General features: G+C 40.7%; 8 protein-coding genes across 8 annotated transcripts; 4 read left to right on the top strand and 4 right to left on the bottom strand.

The window, feature by feature from the left end:
- Positions 1–229: 229 nt before the first annotated feature.
- RPA12 (DNA-directed RNA polymerase I core subunit RPA12) lies at positions 230–607 on the top strand (the record flags this gene model as incomplete). The annotated part of the gene is made up of 1 exon (XM_018133298.1): positions 230–607. One exon carries the CDS (start codon positions 230–232, stop codon positions 605–607), a length of 378 nt encoding a protein of 125 aa, XP_017988576.1.
- A 182-nt stretch (positions 608–789) lies between these two features.
- On the top strand, positions 790–2,472 carry CCT5 (chaperonin-containing T-complex subunit CCT5; the record flags this gene model as incomplete). The annotated part of the gene is made up of 1 exon (XM_018133299.1): positions 790–2,472. The coding sequence occupies one exon, from the start codon at positions 790–792 to the stop codon at positions 2,470–2,472; it is 1,683 nt and encodes a 560-aa protein (XP_017988575.1).
- Positions 2,473–2,703: 231 nt separating this feature from the next.
- Positions 2,704–4,071, bottom strand: ARP3 (actin-related protein 3; the record flags this gene model as incomplete). Its single annotated transcript, XM_018133300.1, has 1 exon — positions 2,704–4,071. The coding sequence occupies one exon, from the start codon at positions 4,069–4,071 to the stop codon at positions 2,704–2,706; it is 1,368 nt and encodes a 455-aa protein (XP_017988574.1).
- Positions 4,072–4,664: 593 nt separating this feature from the next.
- TOR1 (phosphatidylinositol kinase-related protein kinase TOR1) lies at positions 4,665–12,044 on the top strand (the record flags this gene model as incomplete). The annotated part of the gene is made up of 1 exon (XM_018133301.1): positions 4,665–12,044. One exon carries the CDS (start codon positions 4,665–4,667, stop codon positions 12,042–12,044), a length of 7,380 nt encoding a protein of 2,459 aa, XP_017988573.1.
- A 71-nt stretch (positions 12,045–12,115) lies between these two features.
- On the bottom strand, positions 12,116–12,544 carry YAE1 (Yae1p; the record flags this gene model as incomplete). Its single annotated transcript, XM_018133302.1, has 1 exon — positions 12,116–12,544. One exon carries the CDS (start codon positions 12,542–12,544, stop codon positions 12,116–12,118), a length of 429 nt encoding a protein of 142 aa, XP_017988572.1.
- A 176-nt stretch (positions 12,545–12,720) lies between these two features.
- Positions 12,721–13,773, top strand: RFC2 (replication factor C subunit 2; the record flags this gene model as incomplete). The annotated part of the gene is made up of 1 exon (XM_018133303.1): positions 12,721–13,773. One exon carries the CDS (start codon positions 12,721–12,723, stop codon positions 13,771–13,773), a length of 1,053 nt encoding a protein of 350 aa, XP_017988571.1.
- A 131-nt stretch (positions 13,774–13,904) lies between these two features.
- On the bottom strand, positions 13,905–15,878 carry EAP1 (Eap1p; the record flags this gene model as incomplete). The annotated part of the gene is made up of 1 exon (XM_018133304.1): positions 13,905–15,878. One exon carries the CDS (start codon positions 15,876–15,878, stop codon positions 13,905–13,907), a length of 1,974 nt encoding a protein of 657 aa, XP_017988570.1.
- Positions 15,879–16,439: 561 nt separating this feature from the next.
- Positions 16,440–19,586, bottom strand: LOS1 (Ran GTPase-binding protein LOS1; the record flags this gene model as incomplete). The annotated part of the gene is made up of 1 exon (XM_018133305.1): positions 16,440–19,586. The coding sequence occupies one exon, from the start codon at positions 19,584–19,586 to the stop codon at positions 16,440–16,442; it is 3,147 nt and encodes a 1,048-aa protein (XP_017988569.1).
- Between the last annotated feature and the right edge of the window lie 216 nt (positions 19,587–19,802).

The raw sequence follows: 19,802 nt of genomic DNA, 5'->3' as shown, positions 1-19,802 counted from the left end.
GCTAGGCGCCGCGGACTGTCAGATGATAATAATAGCAGTGTTTTAAATCGATGCGGTGGTATGTTAACAATGGATAAAAATAGCGGCGGCAGATGCACGGCGCAGGACCGAAGTCGCGGCGGACGGTAGATCGTTGGGAACGGGGATCACGTGAGGATGTGAAATTTTTTGATAGTTTTAAGCGCGGCGTGGACGAGATGAGCTGGTGGCCTGGTGCTACAGAACCCAGATGTCTGTTGTTGGCTCCCTGATCTTTTGCGTGGACTGCGGTAATCTACTGGACAGTCCGTCGAGTGTACCTGGAGACTCTGTTACGTGCTCGCAGTGCGATGCTCACTATTTGAAGTCGTCATTCTCTCACTTGAAGGTTGTGACTAGTACAGCGCCAGATGCGTTTCCGTCGGCACTGAGGTCGAAGCAGTCTGTTGTGAAGACGACGTTGAAGAAGAACGAATTGGATGAAGGTGCCACGATCAGCGAGAAGTGTCCTCAGTGTGACAACAATGAAATGCATTACTACACGCTGCAGCTGCGTTCAGCAGACGAAGGTGCGACTGTTTTCTACACTTGCACCTCGTGTGGATACAGATACAGGACGAATAACTAGGTCCTGGTGCTGGGTTATATAGCGTTAGTTGTATGTACTGTAATATAATATGGAGCTCCGCTCTCTCTGCTGTTACCCGGCCAAGTTTTCTGGTGAAAACTTGAACAAGGTAAAAGGCGGTGGCAAACCGCACGTACCTTGAGCAGACCAGTGAATAGATTAACCTGCAATCGAACATCATAATGGCACATCCTTCAGCTCAGTCTATGCCAATGCCCGATTTGTCTAATGCGATTATTGCGCAGGACGAAATGGGGCGTCCCTTTATTATTGTTAAGGACCAAGGAAATAAGAAGAGACACCATGGTTTGGAAGCTAAGAAGTCGCACATTCTAGCTGCTAGAACAGTTTCTTCTATTATTCGGACGTCCCTAGGACCTCGTGGTCTAGATAAGATTTTGATTTCACCTGACGGCGAAATTGTGATCACTAACGATGGTGCGACAATTTTATCGCAGATGGAATTGGATAACGAGATCGCTAAATTGTTAGTGCAACTGTCGAAGTCCCAGGATGATGAGATTGGTGACGGTACCACTGGTGTCGTTGTGTTAGCTAGTGCTCTTTTAGATCAAGCCTTAGAGCTAATTGAGAAAGGTATTCATCCAATTAAAATCGCAAATGGTTTTAACGAGGCCGCAAAGGTTGCCGTTGCACATTTGGAGAAACAAGCTGATGACATGTCTGCTGATGAGGAAAAGTTTCAAGACATCTTGTTTAAGGCAGCTAAGACTTCTTTGGGATCTAAGATTGTGTCCAAAGACCATGATAAATTTGCCCAGATGGCTGTTGATGCTGTCACTATGGTTGCAGACAGGGAACGTCATGATGTTGAGTTAGACCTGATCAAGTTGGAGGGCCGTGTTGGTGGCTCGCTACGTGACTCAGAGCTTATCAAGGGTGTCGTGCTGGACAAAGACTTCTCGCATCCTCAGATGCCAAAGATCATTACACCAAAGGAAGGTAAGGACGGCGTGAAGCTAGCTATCCTAACATGTCCATTTGAACCACCAAAGCCAAAAACTAAGCACAAACTTGACATCGGTAGTGTTGAAGAGTATCAGAAGCTACAGACTTATGAGCAGGATAAATTTAGGGAAATGACGAACTATGTGAAGCAATCCGGAGCCGATGTTGTCATTTGTCAGTGGGGATTTGACGATGAAGCAAACCATTTACTGTTGCAGAACGAATTGCCAGCTGTTAGATGGGTGGGTGGACAAGAATTAGAGCTTATTGCTATTGCAACTAATGGCCGTATCGTGCCCCGTTTCCAGGACTTGTCTCCAGAGAAACTGGGTACCTGTGGTTCCATCCGTGAACTCGAGTTTGGTACTACCAAAGACAGAATGTTAGTCATTGAAGACAGTTCCAACACCAAAACTGTAACATGTTTCATTAGAGGTTCGAACAAAATGATTGTGGACGAAGCAAAGCGTGCCCTACACGACTCATTGTGTGTTGTTCGTAACCTGATCCGCGACTCCAGGGTGGTTTATGGTGGTGCTGCAGCTGAAGTTACTATGTCTATAGCAGTTGCAAATGAGGCGGACAAGCAACGCGGTATCGATCAATATGCCTTCCGCGGGTTTTCACGTGCCTTGGACTCCATCGCCATGGTCTTAGCTGAAAACTCAGGGTTGGATCCTATCGAGACTTTATCGACATTGAAGAGTAAACAAATAAAGGAGAATATTTCTACTATGGGTGTTGACTGCTTAGGTAGAGGCACTACTGATATGAAGGAGCTATTCGTTATAGATCCATTAATTGGTAAGAAGCAGCAAATTCTATTGGCCACCGAGTTATGCAGGATGATTCTGAAGATTGACAACGTGATTATTAGTGGCAAGGACGAATACTAATAACCGTATCATCCTATTTGTACAATAAAAAAAATATTGCTGTTGATGTGCATATAATGTACAGTTATAACCTATAGTCTCCACATATAACAGCATTTGCCCACCAGGATTCATAAACTTTCTCCATATTATAATGGTATTGTGTTCTTATTTTGTTTCAATTGAGGCTTATGTACATAGCATCTGTATACAACATAATACATATATACGTATCTTTTGCAAATGAAATTCCTATACCATGTTGAACAGGCTGAAGTTCCTAACGATCGCCGGGCCGTATTCTTCGTAATCTCTCTTATTGTGGCAGTGACTCTTGAACTCGGCAGTTTGTGCAAGTAAAGATCCTCCAAACCAGACGGCATTTCTTTGTCTTCTATGGGAAATAACTTGCACATCGACACCTGTTGATTTTGTACCACTTAGCAATTCGCTCTGTGCAATTCTATTATTAACAATGGATCTCAAATCCCTTTGCAAACGACGACCAAAGTCTTTAAACATTGTAGAGCCTCCAGATAGAACAATGTTATTGTAAAGACCTTTACGGACGTCGATTGGGCATGCTTGAATCGTCTGGTCAACGATTGTAGGAAGCGGAGTGAGGAAGTCGGATGACGCAATTTCTGGGTTGAAGAATATCTCCGGAGCCAAGAAACGTTCATAACCAATATCAACAATTTTTCTTTGAGTGTTTTCCTGGTTCTCCACTATTAGTTTAGCAAATTTATCCGCGTCTCTGTCAAACTTGTTAAATTCTTTAACCATATCAGGACATACATAGCAGTATTCTTGTTTTATACGTTCTGCAGTTCTTAGCGATGTGTCAGCCTCACCACGCTCTCTTAATAATGATTGAATAAACAACGTGATATCTCTACCTGCGATAGGAATGTTTTTTATAGCAGAACCAACCACATAACCTTCAGCAACGGGAATAACGTGAGTGACACCATCACCAGAATCAATCACCGTACCTGTTAGCGACCGATCGGTGACCTTAGACGAAGTCCAAGATGCAGCTAGTGCAAGAACTGCCTGTACTGCAATGTACAAACCTGCACAGTTAAAAGACTCAAAGAAAATTTCAGCAACTTGTTCCCTGTTCTCAGGGGGATTAAGTGGTGGTTCTGTTAACAAGAAGTAGTGGTCCTCAGGTTCTGCTCTCAAGTATTTGAATATCGAGTTCTCCCAAAATCTTTCCATATGGCTCCAATTCTCGACCTGACCATGCTTAACTGGATAACTTAAAGAATATGAAGGACCCTGAGCTGCTGCAAGAGCCTCATTCCCGATAAAGAAGTCTAAATCCTCGGTTCCCCTCTTTCCAGACAAGTTATTGGACAATAACGTAGTAGAGGCTAAGTTACTAAAAGCGGTTGTAGAGGTCGCATTTCCAAAGTATGCTGACTGTGCACCAGCGCTAATTCCCACCTGAGACTGAGAATTCCCACCTGTAGGATTAGAGCCGGCTTTTGAATGCTGCGCAGTGGCAATTGCTGTTGGGAAAACCCATGAGGGAATGTCGTTTCCTGCAAATCCCAGCTTGGTTAAACCAGTACCATTATCCATAATAATGGCAGGATTGGTAATGTACGACATTTTTGAGTGTAATAGTGTCTTTATAGCTCCCTAGAATACTCGTTCTGATCCTTCTTCTCCTCATAGATCTCTATATAGTAACCAGTAATTGGTATTAGCTTAATTTACGGAAAGGGGTTCACGACAGTTGACCTCGTTAATAGTGATCTTAACATAGCAGCTCGTGATGCGCGGCAGCAGCTAATGCGCCACGTAAGAGGTGTATTTCGGTTCAAGCCACCTGTAGACTTGCCAAGGGCTGTGCTAAGTCCCTATGGTCTGTACTACTCATTTCTGGCCACCCAGGCTTGCCAGATAGCACTTTAATCGGTATATACAGTGGAATATACAACCCCTAAGCCGTAACAACACAGAGACTAAGCTTCAAGACGCGAAGACCATGAGTATTGTCAAATACATTAATGGAATGCTCAATCAGGTCTCTGGGAAGTCATGTGCTTGCAGGTTACCCGGCTGTGAATCCTATTTTCGTGTTGAGATTTTTTAATAAGCAAAAATTCCTTTATTTAAAAGCCAAAACAATCTATATAAGAAGATAGCTAATAAACAACGTAAGATATAACTAAGCCCTACCTACGAAATACCCTACTATAATGTTAAAAAGGAAGGGTGACAGGAATAGGAAAAGATTGTCACCAATGATCTCTTCTACAGATGTGTTGTTTGTAGATTCCGCTTCTGCTGCTGGAACAGCAGGTGCATCTTCAGCGGCTGTTGGAAATGATGCAGCAGGTGATTTAGTTAAGGCGGTAACTACTCAAGGCGGTGTTGAGGTTGACTATGAGACTAACTTTACTGGTTTTACTATTATATTCAATAGATTAAAGAGCAGTAACAATAATGAGCGAAAGGCGGCCTCTATTGAGTTGAAAAATAGTCTAATCTCATTGGCAAGAGAGGTTTCAACAGAACATTTTCAAAGGTTCAGTAATGAATTGAATAACAAAATATTTGAACTCATTCATGGGTCTGATTCTAATGCGAAGCTGGGTGGCATACTTGCTGTGAATACCCTTATAGATTTCTATTCGCACACCGACGAATTACCTAATCAGACATCACGGTTGGCGAATTATCTGCGAGTACTGATACCGTCCAGTGATATTGAAGTTATGAGGGCTGCTGCAACTACCCTTGGCAAATTGGCGGCTCCTGGGAGAACTTTGACATCAGATTTCGTTGAATTTGAAGTCAAGACGTGCATTGAGTGGCTCACCACATCCCCGGAGAGTTCATCTTCCAATTCAAAACAAGAATATAAGAAACATGCATCGCTGCTTATAATTACGGCTATTAGCGATAATTCTCCATACCTACTATACCCATACTTAAATTCCATCCTTGACAACATATGGAGAGCTTTGAGAGATACGAAATTGGTCATTAGAACCGATGCTGCGGTAACTTTGAGGCATTGTTTGGCAATAATTAGTGAGAGAGACTCTGCATTGACAAATAAGTGGGTTCAAAGATTGTTTAAAGGCTGTGCATACGGTTTAACATTGGCCACACATGAAGCTGTTCATGGTACTTTACTAGTTTATCGGGAACTAGTTTCTTTGAAGGGACCTTACTTACATGAAAAGTTCAACGAGATATATGAAACGACCACCAGATACAAGGAACATAAACATGCTGTCATAAGGAAGGAGATATATGCAGTGTTGCCGCTGCTAGCTTCTTTTGATCCAAACCTTTTTACAGAAAACTATCTTGATAATACAATGATACACTACCTGACTTTATTAAAGAATATGCATTCCACCCCTACTAATAATCCTGATAAAGCTGCAATACTAGTTTCAATTGGTGATATAGCATTTCAAGTTCGTGCGAATATTGCCCCCTATATGGATTCCGTACTTGACAATATTAGAGACGGCTTCATGACAAAATACAAGTCAAGAAAACATTTTGAGCGTGAGTTGTTTTACTGTATTGCCAAATTAGCATGTGCTGTTGGACCTGCTATTTCCAAATACTTGCATAGTGACTTGTTGGACTTAATGCTAGCTTGTCCATTGAGTGATTATGTTCAGGACACTTTGGAGACTCTTAATGAAGAAATACCTGCTTTAGAGCCTCTTATTAATGAAAAGCTCCTGGACCTGATCTGTTACACGCTCTCTGGGGAAAAATTTACCCCTCCTGGATCTCCCACGCCAATGAAGAAATTCTCAGCGGAGAAGGCTCGAGCATACAGAGATCAATCGTGGTTACGGAAAACTTATGACAATAACGATAATGAACAAGATGCACTGATATTGACACAGTCTCTGCGGATGTTAACTAGCATTAACTATAAATACTCACTCACGGAGTTTGTGCGAGTTGTTACTATATCCTATATCGAGCATGATAATCCTCAAGTCAGGAAACTAGCAGCCTTAACTTCCTGTGATCTGTTTGTCAAAGAAAATATATGCAAACAAACATCACTTCACGCTTTGAATGCAGTTGCTGAAGTGTTAAGCAAACTGTTAACAGTTGCCATTACAGACCCGGTTGCAGATATAAGATTTGAGATCTTAAAGCACTTAGATAGCAGCTTTTATCCCCAGTTATCACAACCGGATAACGCCAGGTTGTTATTTATGGCTTTAAATGATGAAGTTTTTGCGATCCAGATGGAGGCAATTAGGATTGTTGGCCAATTAGCCTCGGTCAATCCGGCCTATATTGTACCCTCTCTAAGAAAGACGTTAATTCAACTCTTGACAGAACTAAAGCACTCAAGCATGACCCGCAAAAAGGAGGAAAGCGCAGCTATGTTTTGCACATTAATAAGTTCAAGCAAGGATGTCACCCGGTTGTATATTGAACCTATACTAGATGTTTTATTACCGAAATGTCTCGATAGTTCATCTGCTGTTGCATCAACTGCTTTGAAGGCAGTTGGTGAGTTATCCGTTGTAGGTGGTGAAAGTATGAAGGAGTACCTGGATGATTTAATGCCACTGATTATAAATACATTCCAAGATCAATCAAATACATTTAAAAGAGGCGCTGCATTGAAAGTTTTAGGACAACTTGCCGCTTCATCCGGTTATGTTATTGATCCACTACTAGACTACCCTCAATTGTTAGGTATTCTTGTGAACATTTTAAAGTCGGAAAGCTCTCAATCTATAAGAAGGGAAACTGTTCGTTTAATTGGTATCCTTGGAGCTCTTGACCCATACAAACATAGAGAAGTTGAAAGAGCGTCTAGTACGCCAATTTCTGTAGAACAGAATGCACCACCCATTGATGTTGCACTACTAATGCAAGGAATGTCTCCTTCAAATGAAGAATACTATCCTACAGTGGTTATTAATACACTAATGAAGATATTAAAAGATCCTTCACTATCATCTCACCATACAGCCGTTATTCAAGCTGTAATAGTCATCTTTCAAACTTTGAGTTTACGTTGTGTTTCTTTCCTGAGACAGATAATTCCAAGCATGATCAACGTAATGAGGACATGTCCGCCTTCTTTATTGGAGTTTTACTTCCAACAACTTGGTATAATGGTAACAATTGTTAAAAAACATATAAGACCATATGTTGATGGCATCTTTGAGGTTGTTAAAGAATTTTTTCCTGTGATTAAATTACAGATTACAATAATATCTGTCATTGAATCAATATCTAAGTCACTTGAGGGTGAATTCAAACCATACTTACCTGCAACATTGACGTTATTTTTAGATGTTTTGGAGAAAGATAATTCAAATAAGAAGATCGTTTCTGTAAGGATCCTAAAGTCATTAGTTGTTTTTGGTCCCAATCTTGACGACTATGTTCATCTAGTGCTTCCATCCATAGTTCGCATGTGTGAATATGGCAGCGGGAGTTTGAACAAAGCGGCGATAGTGACCATTGGAAGACTAGCCAAAAATGTCAATTTGTCTGAAATGTCGTCGCGTATTGTTCAGACTATGATTCGAGTACTGAATACTTCTGATCGCCAACTTATTAAGTCCACTATGAACACCTTAAGTTTACTTTTGTTACAATTAGGTACTGATTTCACTGTTTTCGTTCCAATAATTAATAAAATTCTGGTTAAATCACATATCCAACATACAATATATGATCAATTGGTCGCTAAACTATTAAACAACGAGCCATTGCCAACTAAAATAATTATTGATAAGGATTTTGATGTACCTAATAGGGAATTAGCTGAAACAGAGCTCCCTGCAAGAAAGCTTCCAGTAAATCAAGCAGTATTGAAAGCTGCTTGGGATTGCAACCAGCAACGTACAAAGGAGGATTGGCAAGAGTGGATAAGGAGGTTATCCATACAGCTTTTGAAGGAATCTCCTTCTCATGCGCTAAGATCTTGTTCAGGTTTGGCTGGTATTTATTTCCCCTTGGCACGTGAACTATTTAATGCGTCATTTGCCAGTTGTTGGACCGAACTATACACACAATATCAAGAGGATCTTGTTAAGTCATTATGTACTGCGCTTTCTTCTCCCAACAATCCACCCGAAATACACCAAACTTTGTTAAATTTAGTTGAGTTTATGGAACACGATGACAAGTCACTACCTATCTCAATACCTACATTAGGGGAATATGCTCAACGCTGCCATGCTTACGCTAAAGCTTTGCATTACAAGGAGTTAGAGTTTATCCAAGAACCTAACACTTCTACGATTGAATCATTGATCAGTATTAATAATCAACTCCACCAAACAGATGCTGCAATCGGTATTTTGAAGCACGCCCAACAGCACCACGACTTACAATTGAAGGAGACATGGTACGAGAAGTTACAAAGGTGGGACGATGCTTTAAACGCTTACAATAGACGTGAAGCTGCAGGAGAAGATACAATTGAAGTTACTATGGGTAAGATGAGATCCTTGCACGCATTAGGAGAATGGGAACAGCTATCAAAGCTGGCATCTGAAAAATGGGGCAACTCTACACTTGAAATAAAAAGAATCATTGCCCCATTAGCTGCTGGTGCTGCATGGGGTTTGGCTGAATGGGACTCAATTGAGAAATATATTTGTGTGATGAAAGCCCAATCACCAGATAAAGAGTTTTTTGACGCTATCTTATGTTTGCATAGGAATGACTTTGAAAAGGCAGCAGAGCATATATTTCTTGCCAGAGACCTTTTGGTGACTGAGATGTCTGCTTTAGTTAATGAAAGTTACAATAGAGCTTACAGCGTTGTGGTCAGATCGCAGATGATAACAGAGCTGGAGGAAATTATACAATATAAGAAACTACCTCAAAATTCGGAGAAACGGGTTTCTATGAGGGAAATGTGGAACCATAGGTTGTTGGGCTGTCAAAAAAATGTTGATGTTTGGCAACGTATTTTAAGAGTTCGGTCATTGGTGGTTAAACCTAAACAGGATATGCAAGTTTGGATAAAGTTTGCCAACTTATGTAGGAAGTCCGGCAGGATGGGTTTGGCCCAAAAAGCAATCAACCCATTATTAGAGGAATGCGGTGATCCAGAGCATCCAAATACTGCAAGAGCACCACCTCCAGTTGTTTACGCCCAATTGAAGTACATGTGGGCAACAGGCTCAAGAAAGGAGGCTCTGCGGCATTTAATCAGTTTCACTTCAAGAATGGCTCATGATTTGGGCTTAGATCCAAGTAACATGATAGCACAAAGTGTCCCTCAGAATAGTATTGTTCCAGCCAGCCACATAGAAGATTATACAAAGCTATTAGCCCGTTGCTTTTTAAAACAAGGTGAATGGCGAGTTATGTTACAGCCCAAGTGGAGAACAGAAGCACCGGACACTATATTGGGTTCTTATTTATTAGCAACTCATTTCGATAACACTTGGTATAAGGCCTGGCATAATTGGGCTTTAGCAAACTTTGAAGTGATTTCATTAATGACTGATAGGGTGCGTGAGGAGCGCCGTACTCGCTCAAGTGAAAAAGATTCAGATACACAACTCAACGATCAACTGCACCAGGTTACTTTCGGTATGGAACATGTCAATGGAAACTCAGAAAAGTATCCAGATTTAGTCCAACACCATGTTGTTCCTGCTATCAAAGGTTTCTTCCATTCTATCTCTCTTTCTGAATCCAACTCATTACAGGATACTTTGAGGCTTTTAACGCTATGGTTTACTTTTGGTGGCATTCCCGAAGCTGCTCAAGCCATGCACGAGGGTTTCAACTTGATTAAGATTGATAATTGGTTGGAAGTCATTCCTCAGTTAATCTCTAGAATTCATCAACCAAACCAAACGGTTAGTAGATCTCTATTGTCTTTACTATCGGATCTTGGCAAAGCACATCCTCAGGCTCTTGTATTCCCACTGACTGTTGCCATTAAGTCGGAGTCAGTATCAAGACAGCGGGCGGCATTATCTATTATGGAGAAGATGAGGATGCACAGTTCACATTTGGTTGAACAGGCGGAATTAGTGAGTGACGAGTTGATTAGGGTTGCAGTTTTATGGCACGAACTATGGTATGAAGGCCTCGAGGATGCAAGCAGACAGTTTTTTGGCGAACATAATACAGAGAAAATGTTTGCTACATTGGAACCTTTACATGAAATGCTAAAAAGAGGACCAGAAACCCTAAGGGAAATATCATTCCAAAATTCTTTTGGTAGAGATTTAAATGATGCATACGAATGGGTGATGAACTATAAAAGGACACAGGATATTAGTAATCTGAATCAGGCATGGGATATTTATTACAATGTTTTCCGTCGTATTAGCAGACAACTCCCACAGTTGCAAACTTTAGATTTACAGCATGTATCCCCTAAATTGTTAGCCGCTCATAACCTAGAACTTGCAGTTCCAGGTACTTACCATACTGGTAGACCAAGTGTTCGAATTGCCCATTTTGAACCTGTATTTTCCGTCATTTCATCAAAACAAAGACCAAGACGTTTATCTATCAGAGGTAGCGATGGTAAAGACTATCAATATGCTCTCAAAGGTCATGAGGATATTAGGCAGGATAGTTTGGTCATGCAGTTATTTGGATTGGTGAACACGCTCTTGCAACATGATCCAGAATGTTTCCGTAGACATTTGGATATTCAAAAGTATCCCGCTATTCCGCTTTCTCCAAAGTCTGGATTATTGGGCTGGGTGCCCAACAGTGACACCTTCCATGTCCTCATCAGGGAATACCGCGAGTCAAGAAAAATACAATTGAATCTAGAACACAGGATCATGCTGCAAATGGCTCCTGATTACGATAATTTAACCTTGCTACAAAAGGTGGAGGTGTTCACATATGCTTTGGATAACACTAAAGGTAAAGATCTTTACAAGGTCCTGTGGCTGAAGAGTAGGTCTTCAGAAGCATGGCTTGAAAGACGTACAACATATACCCGATCATTAGCTGTAATGTCCATGGTAGGCTACATTTTGGGTTTGGGTGATCGTCACCCAAGTAATCTAATGTTAGATCGTATCACCGGTAAAGTAGTTCACATTGACTTTGGAGACTGTTTTGAGGCTGCGATTTTGAGAGAAAAGTATCCAGAGAAGGTGCCATTCAGATTGACGAGGATGCTAACATACGCAATGGAGGTCAGTGGTATTGAAGGAAGTTTCCGTATCACATGCGAAAACGTAATGAAGGTCTTAAGAGTCAATAAGGAATCCTTAATGGCTATTTTGGAAGCCTTCGCACATGATCCGTTGATCAACTGGGGATTTGATCTCCCAACACATGCAATAACAGAGCAGACAGGTATTCAATTACCATTAACCAATCCCAGCGAATTGTTGAGAAATGGTGTAATTACAGTTGAAGAGGCTGCTAGGATGGAAGTACAGCAACGATCAGAAATTAGGAATGCAAGGGCTACGTTAGTTTTAAAGCGTATTACGGATAAGTTAACCGGAAACGACTTCCGTAGATTCCACGAGTTGGACGTACCAGAACAGGTGGATAAGCTAATTCAACAAGCAACTTCCGTTGAAAACCTGTGCCAGCACTATATCGGCTGGTGTTCATTCTGGTAAAAAAGTTAATGCACTTTTCCTACTACTGTATATAAAATATACATATTTAATACTAAAATACAAGACTAAAATCAGTTGAGATATTTCAAATTATACTTTGCCAATATTGAATTCCATTTCTCAATACTTGGGGGGGTTTCAGACTTCAGTTCCATTTCATTATTGAAGTTGGCTTCACTTAATATATTAGATATATGAAGGTCAACTTTCGCCTGTTCAAAGTCATGTCGCAATTCCTTATCATCAGTAAAAAAACTACTTAACAAATGAAGTGAACCTAATATTTCACCAACCTTGAATCCCAGCGATGAACCTTGAGGAAACTTTATATCAAATCCATGTTGTAGGTTTTCTTCTTTAGCTGACGAGATGCCATCTCTATATCCCCTCTTTCTATGGGTACTTTCCAGTTTTTTTATGTCATAGCTTTCACTTCTTGGTTTAATAGAATTAGTAGCTTCATCATCAGATCCAGCTAACCAATCTGAGTCATCACTCATCTTTATGGTTACTGTTTAATGACTATCTCCAACTATATGTGTAAGCTCATCTCGTTTTAATGAAAAATTTCAACCTTAATTAGCTACCTAGCCAAGGTTGATTAAGTACACCAATCCAAAAAAACTGGTTAAAAGGTCTCTCTATAATCTCAATTGGATATTTATTGGCTATAATTATGGCTCCTGAACCATTCTTTAACAAGAGACAACGTTTAAATCCTGTAGACCAAAATGATCACCTTAAACCATGGGTTGAGAAATATAGGCCAAAGAAGCTAGACGATGTTGCTGCTCAAAAACACGCAGTAACCGTTTTGAAGAGAACTCTACAGTCTGCTAATCTTCCACATATGCTGTTTTATGGGCCTCCTGGTACTGGTAAAACTTCAACGATCTTGGCTCTTACTAAGGAGTTATTTGGCCCTGAATTAATGAAGAGTAGAGTGCTGGAACTTAACGCTTCTGATGAACGTGGTATTTCAATTGTTAGGGAGAAAGTCAAAAACTTTGCAAGATTAACTGTAACAAATCCTACTAAAGAAGACCTAGAGCGCTATCCATGTCCTCCATATAAGATTATTATTTTGGACGAGGCAGATTCGATGACTGCAGATGCTCAAAGTGCATTGCGTAGAACTATGGAGACCTATTCGACAGTAACAAGGTTCTGTTTGATTTGTAACTACGTTACACGTATTATAGATCCATTAACCTCGAGATGTTCTAAGTTCAGATTTAAGCCTCTAGATGAAACAAATGCGCTGTCACGTTTACAGTATATCGCAAAGGAAGAAGGATTGACATGTTCTGACAAAGCTTTAGTAAAAACTCTGGATATTGCGGAGGGTGATTTGAGAAGAGCCATCACGTTATTACAGTCTGCTGCGAAGGCTATTTCGTTTTCTGACTCGAAAGAAATTACTAGTCGACAGATAGAAGAATTGGCTGGTGTTGTGCCAGATGAAATACTAATGCAATTGATTGATAAGGTAAATTCCAAGAACTTGGACGATATAATCAAATATGTGAATGACTTCATTAAGAGCGGTTGGAGTGCATCCTCGGTTATTGCACAGCTACATGATTATTACGTCAACAATAACGAGTTAGGGACCAAGTTCAAGAACGAAGTATTTAAACTACTATTTGAGACTGACAGCAGGTTAACACACGGTACAAATGAACACCTGCAACTCCTCAACCTTGTAATGAAGATTTCCCAGCTTTAAATGAGGATATACGCTGAACTTTATTCATATATGTAATAGATATGGGTTGTATTTGTATAATGGATAAGTATTGATATGAAGAAAAAGATTACTTTCATTGTAGTACTAAATGGCAATGTTATGTAGCGGAATTATTTTTTCTGCTGTTGTAACTGACGCGGAACTGATTGACCATACGAATTGAATCCAGCTAATGGTGGTGGAGAAATCTTTTGGCCGTATGGGGTAAATCCAGCTGCGACAGGTTGAGGCATAATATTCTGCCCATAGGAAGCAAACCCGGAAGGAGGCTGAGAAACCATTTTCTGTCCATTTGGCATGAATCCTGTAGGGGGTTGATGACCAAAAGGTGGTTGTCCTCCTTGCATTGGTGGCATTGGTGGTAGAGCTCCAGGTGCTGATAAAAACGGTGGAGGAGGGCCCTTTCGACAATGCTTTGATGGGTTTACACCTATTACCTGTTGCCTTTCTTGCTGGCTTTCATGTTGTGATTCTTGAGAATGTTCGGCCCTCTGATGTTGCAATACTTGTTGTGAATGGTTAGGGTCTTGCATTTGCTGTAATTGATCTCGTTGTTGGCTCTGCTGTTGTCCTGACGGCTGAGTCTGTGACTGCTGTGATTGGGGCGATTGTTGAAGTTGTTGTGGGGTTGCTGGGGCCTGCTCCGCATTGATCGTCGCACCATTAAACATACCTGGGGGAGGAACCATCGTGAAGTTTTGGAAGCCTGGTGGAGGCATAGCCATCTGACCATTCATTGGTGGCATCATGTGAGGATGTGCGAAGTGCATAGGGAAACCTGGTGGCGGAGGGACTCCTGCAACATTCGCTGGTCTATTAGCCTTTGCTAGGCCTGGGGGGACATTGACATTAGCTGAATTTTTCATATTATCCAGCATTTGCTGAGGTAATGGTGGTTGTGATCCAACTTGTCTAAGTTGCTCCTGTCTATTTGTATTCGATGATTTACCCTTTGTCATCAAGCTTTGGAAAAACTGACTAGATTGTTCGGTAGGTTTCGTAGTTGAGATTGGAACGCCAGTATTAGGAGCAGATGGAGACTTTTCTTGTGCCTTAGTAGAGCCAGGTGAAGCTTCTGGTATTGTATTAGCTACTGGCTCACCAGTCTTCTCGTCTTTATTAAATAATGACATTAACCTGAAGCCACTAGTCCTTGCTGCAGACTCCGGAGATGTATTAGAGGGTGAAGCAACCCCGAGTTCTGGTGCTGCACTGGTGCCAGAAACTGAAGTGTTGCTAAAGAACGAAGAAAATCTCGAAGACGAGCCTTTAGGAGTTGCTGAACGTGGCTCGGATATTTCGAGTTCCTCGTATGTGGTATTATCGTCCTTTTTGAAGTTAAAAAAGTCCGAAAAAGAGTTTGATGGCTTCAATTTGACATCTTGTTCTGTATCAGTAGCGCTAAGCCCTTTTTTCTTCCGCTCTAGCTCCCGCACCTGAGCTCTCCACCTCTCAAAGTCAGCCATAGAGTTCCCTGTTGGCTGTAGCTTTTCCTCCATGGCAAGCAAGTCATCCCTACTAATCTCTTTAGTTGATTCATGATTTTGGTTCCTATTATTGTTATTATTATTAGGGTTGCCGCGCTTGCCATTATTCCTAGATCCACGATTTCTAGTGTTCTTTTTTTCATGGGAGCCCGCTTCCTTGTGCAAATGATTCTTTCCTTCATGATGTGCTCTACCGCCTAACCTCCAAAAACTCTTTTTTGGTAGAGTAGCCAAGGTGCTGTTAACGACACTGTCAGGAGCACTGTTTTGAAGTTTGAGTAGCTCAGTTATCGAATAAACATTCTCCTTTATAGAAACAGGCTTGTATTCAGCGGTAAATGACATATTTGTTGCCTCTACCATATGAGAAAGATCAGAAGGTTTAACACTACTTGCTGCACTTCTCACACTACGCTCTTGCTCTTGGTTGTTGCTTGTATTAAGTGACTGCTTTTGCTTAAGGGTGTGAATAAATTTCAGAAGGTCATCTTTTTCGTTACCGTCCAAACTAATATCAGCTGATTCTGTAGTATTTAGTTCTTGGTGGTGCTCTAAATCACCTTTAGCTGCGGTTTGATCGTTTAGTCCTGATGACATTATAGCTGTTAAAATAATTGTATATTAAGCGGATAAAATAAGACAAAGGAGGGCTTCACCGTCACCTTATTCAGACTTGCAGGCAAAGATTCACTTCAAAGTTCTTAATAGACCCACTACGCCCTTAAAATTAACAATGTTAGCTACTTTATGTCAAATTTAAAGGATCTAGGAGACTCAGATGTTATTTGAACAAAATTTGCCACCTATAGAAGGCCTTCGTTTAAAATGATATATTACGTTAATCCTGACGCCCATAATTAATAAAGAACAGTATATTGCTATGTAACCGATGTCTAATAATGCCTATGTTTTGATTATATGATTACAGCGTATTTAACTTTTTGTTTTCAACGAGTTGTTCTAATCTCTGTTACGTGGTATTGTAGGAGCTTGCTGGTGCGTGAATTTCAATATGACACTACTCGCAAGTTAACAGGATCTTATTAATAGGATGCTATTACCTTAATTGACCTTAATACCTGTATTTTTTGTTTGATATGTTGTGTAATATTGTGTATTGTGTCTGCGTCAAATGCTACTAGATGAAATCTCGCATCTTTAAGACTTCATGCACCTGATGAAATTGATGAAGTACTTTTCAAACTGCTTTTCATCTGATGTGGCTAGAGCATGGACGAATTCTACGGCCATCTGCTGTGGAAATTGTATCTCCAGGAAATAAGCATCGGTTAGATATTTAAGACATGCGTTGTTACTGACATCACCGTTAATGTCGCAAAGAGCCTTTAGAAGACGAGAGAGGTCCGTAGCAACGACACGACAGCTGCCGTCCTCAATGTTGAATTCATACTCCGATTTAAAGGGCACTTCAAAGACTAAGGGAATAGCCTTTGCAATGAAAAACTCGTTAAGACCTTCAATTGGATCAAAGGTGTTAGCGTTACGGTCATTGGGATCTGAACACCTACCAGTTCCGAAAAACTTGACAAAGTTCACTAACACATTGAGAGCCAACTTCGTGGTGGAAGTTTCGTGAATTTCAGAGGACGAATATGTCAACAAATCGGTCAAAATTATGGGCAGAATATTTCTGTTTGTGGTAGTGAGCAACAATGAAGTTACATTGTTGGTAACAAATGACTGCAGGAAACTGTAGTAGGCTTTCTTTAGTTGCACTCTATCTCTAAAGGAGTCTGTTACAACGACATTTTTTCCGTTACCAGGTTTGTTTGGAGACTCGGAAGCGGTGATGAGGCCTTCTTCCTCGAGCTGAGATGCCAAAGCAAAGACCTTCTTAATCATTGGTGTGAACAAGTTATTAAATAACTGGTAACAATTGTCGTCTTCGTGAAAATTGTGGACCATTTGTCCTAAAAACCCTAAGAAATCGTTCATCTCAATTGTTTTAAGATCCGATTCTAGGAAGATGGAGATTAATCTGCTAGAGAATGGGATAATATTGTTCTTTAAGATTGGCGTCAAACGTGCAAAGGAGAATCTTGCCGCGTCCCTGATATTCTCATGCTTGTTGAAGTAGGAGAAAGTAACTAAAATCACTTCTGCGATGTTAGAAAACTTTTCAATCAACGATTTATGAACTAATGCAGTCGTAGTTTGTATATTGTTCAATTGGTTTTCGGGAACTAAACCAGCATGAACACCACGGGTAATGGTGCCAATTGCCATCAATATGTGATGGGCTTGCAACACAACTACTGGAGTTTTTACAGGTACGGAAATACATGACTCAAGATCAGAAAACAAGGGAGTCAATACGCTATCAAGAATGTCGTATTGCTCACTTGCTTTAGCTCCGATCAATATTCCAACACCTTCGAAGATGTATAGCTGGTTGTCAAAGACGGTGTCAACATCTGGATCACCGTTTGTGCCTTCTACTGTCTTTATCGCTAGTAATGGCGAGAGTTTCGATAGTAGCTGTGCCAATACGTCATCATCAAGCTTGGGCTTAGTAACCTTAACTAACCTTGAAAATAAATACCAGGATCTTAATCTTACTCTCTCTACCTCATTAAACATACCAAAAGGAGCACAAAAAATGTTTAGGATTGTAACCTCGTTGATGCCTGCGTTACTGATAAAATTATAGTGTCTTACAACAAGTTCAAAAAAGGATATTTCAATTAGTGGATTATTAGACTGAAAAATGGAATTGGTATTCAAGATTGTGTTCATAAATTTTGTCATGAGTTGTGAGGGATGCGATTGCGCAATTGCAGTTTTGTTAAGACCAAAGTAATTGTTCCTGATGGATTCGGCTAGATTATGCATTTGGTAAAGTGCTAATTCCAAACTTCTCCAGTCTTGTGAAAGTAACAAAGATTCTATATGCTTGGAAATATGGTCCAGGTATATGGATGGGTTTATTACGGCTATGCTATCCTGGAACACTTTCAATTTAGACCTCACAGTTTCCACAAATTCTTCAATGTCATCTGTGTCGTCCTTGGCACATGTTTCGTCGATGGCCATTTTCTTCATGCAAACAGATATACAGTTGCTTAGGAAATCATGGTGAGCTTGATCAAATGGCAGTTTCTTAGAGTTCATTGCAACCGTACTTCCCGGTTTACCTCCAACCGCGAAAAGCTTCTTCAAAATGGCCAGGTAATGCGATATAAAAGGAAAAGTCTGTTGCGTAACGGAATCGTATTCGTGGTTCATAAACTTGAGAACCAATGGCGCCACCTCGCTTATTATTTGCTGGTCAGCACTGTTCGCTGTCGAACCTGCCTCCAGGGGCGGCGAATCTTCGTGACACTGCTCTAGAATCATGGACAACTCTAACCCAACCGTAGCAGCCAACTTAGAGAACTGCTCGTACACGTCAACGTCCACATCTCCCAGCTCGGCTACCTTATCTGTAAGACTCAACATCCCAAGCAACTGTAATTTGTCCCTGGGTTTCATCTTTTTTGAAATGATCTCGCATAAACACTGGGCACAGGTTTTCTTCGTCTTCTCATAGTTGAGAAAATCGTAGATTGTAGCTATGTAGTTGGAGTTCACGACAAGGTTTATGTCTATCCATGATATGTATGAACCAATACACTGCATAATCAAATTCGCAAGATCCTGTTTCCCCACATCTTGCTGGATCGACTGCAGCCCATGAAGCCACACAGTAGCCAAAGCTCCCACATCCTGGACTCTCATAGTATCTTTCAAGCTGTTATTTTTTTGCTGAGACTCTTTCGATCTAACAAAAGTTTGATCCCCTATCTCGGAGTTAATAGAAGCGCAGATTCGCAGAAAATAATCCATACCAACTGCGTTATATTCTCTCATAACCCCATCTCTGAATCCTATTACTTGCGTCAGTTGCATTATATCAGAAAAAAAGCTAGACCATAGGTTCCCGTTTATCTCCCCATACATGGTATAGAACAACCGACTAACCAACTCCGCAATCTTATTCCGCACATACTCAGGCTCATTTCCTCCCCCGCTAACATTCTCCCTTAAAATAGAAAAAACGGTATCTTTTAAGTAAATCAATCTTTCCCTTCGAGAACTATCCATTGCCAACTCACAGAGCACCTGCAAAGCCACAAATCGTCCTATGTCGCTTATACCGGGCTCTTTCAAGTAAGCAACAAATAATTCCGCAGCATTTGAACTACTTTTCATTTGCTCAACATAATGCAATGCTTGTTTTTTTAGTTCTCCATCCGCTGTGGATGAATTTGCGATCTCTACCGCCTGTTGTAATTGCTGAGACATATCCCCTGATAGGATTTTATTATAACTCTTGATTAATTCGACTCACAAACAACGTACCCTATCACACCAATATACTCCAGCACTGCTTGCTTGATTTTCGCCTTCAATCGAGTTTCAGTTTTGTGAAATCCTCTATTATAGTAAAGATATTGTTATATAAACTTATTTAAGAGTTAGACCGATGATGTTTCTATGAAAAATAAAGGTCGACAAGCC

The sequence above is a fragment of the Eremothecium sinecaudum genome, chromosome VI, assembly GCF_001548555.1.
Source record: "Eremothecium sinecaudum strain ATCC 58844 chromosome VI, complete sequence".
NCBI lineage: Eukaryota > Fungi > Ascomycota > Saccharomycetes > Saccharomycetales > Saccharomycetaceae > Eremothecium > Eremothecium sinecaudum.
Note: the sequence above shows the minus strand (reverse complement) of the source record. Positions and strands in the feature narration are given on the sequence as shown.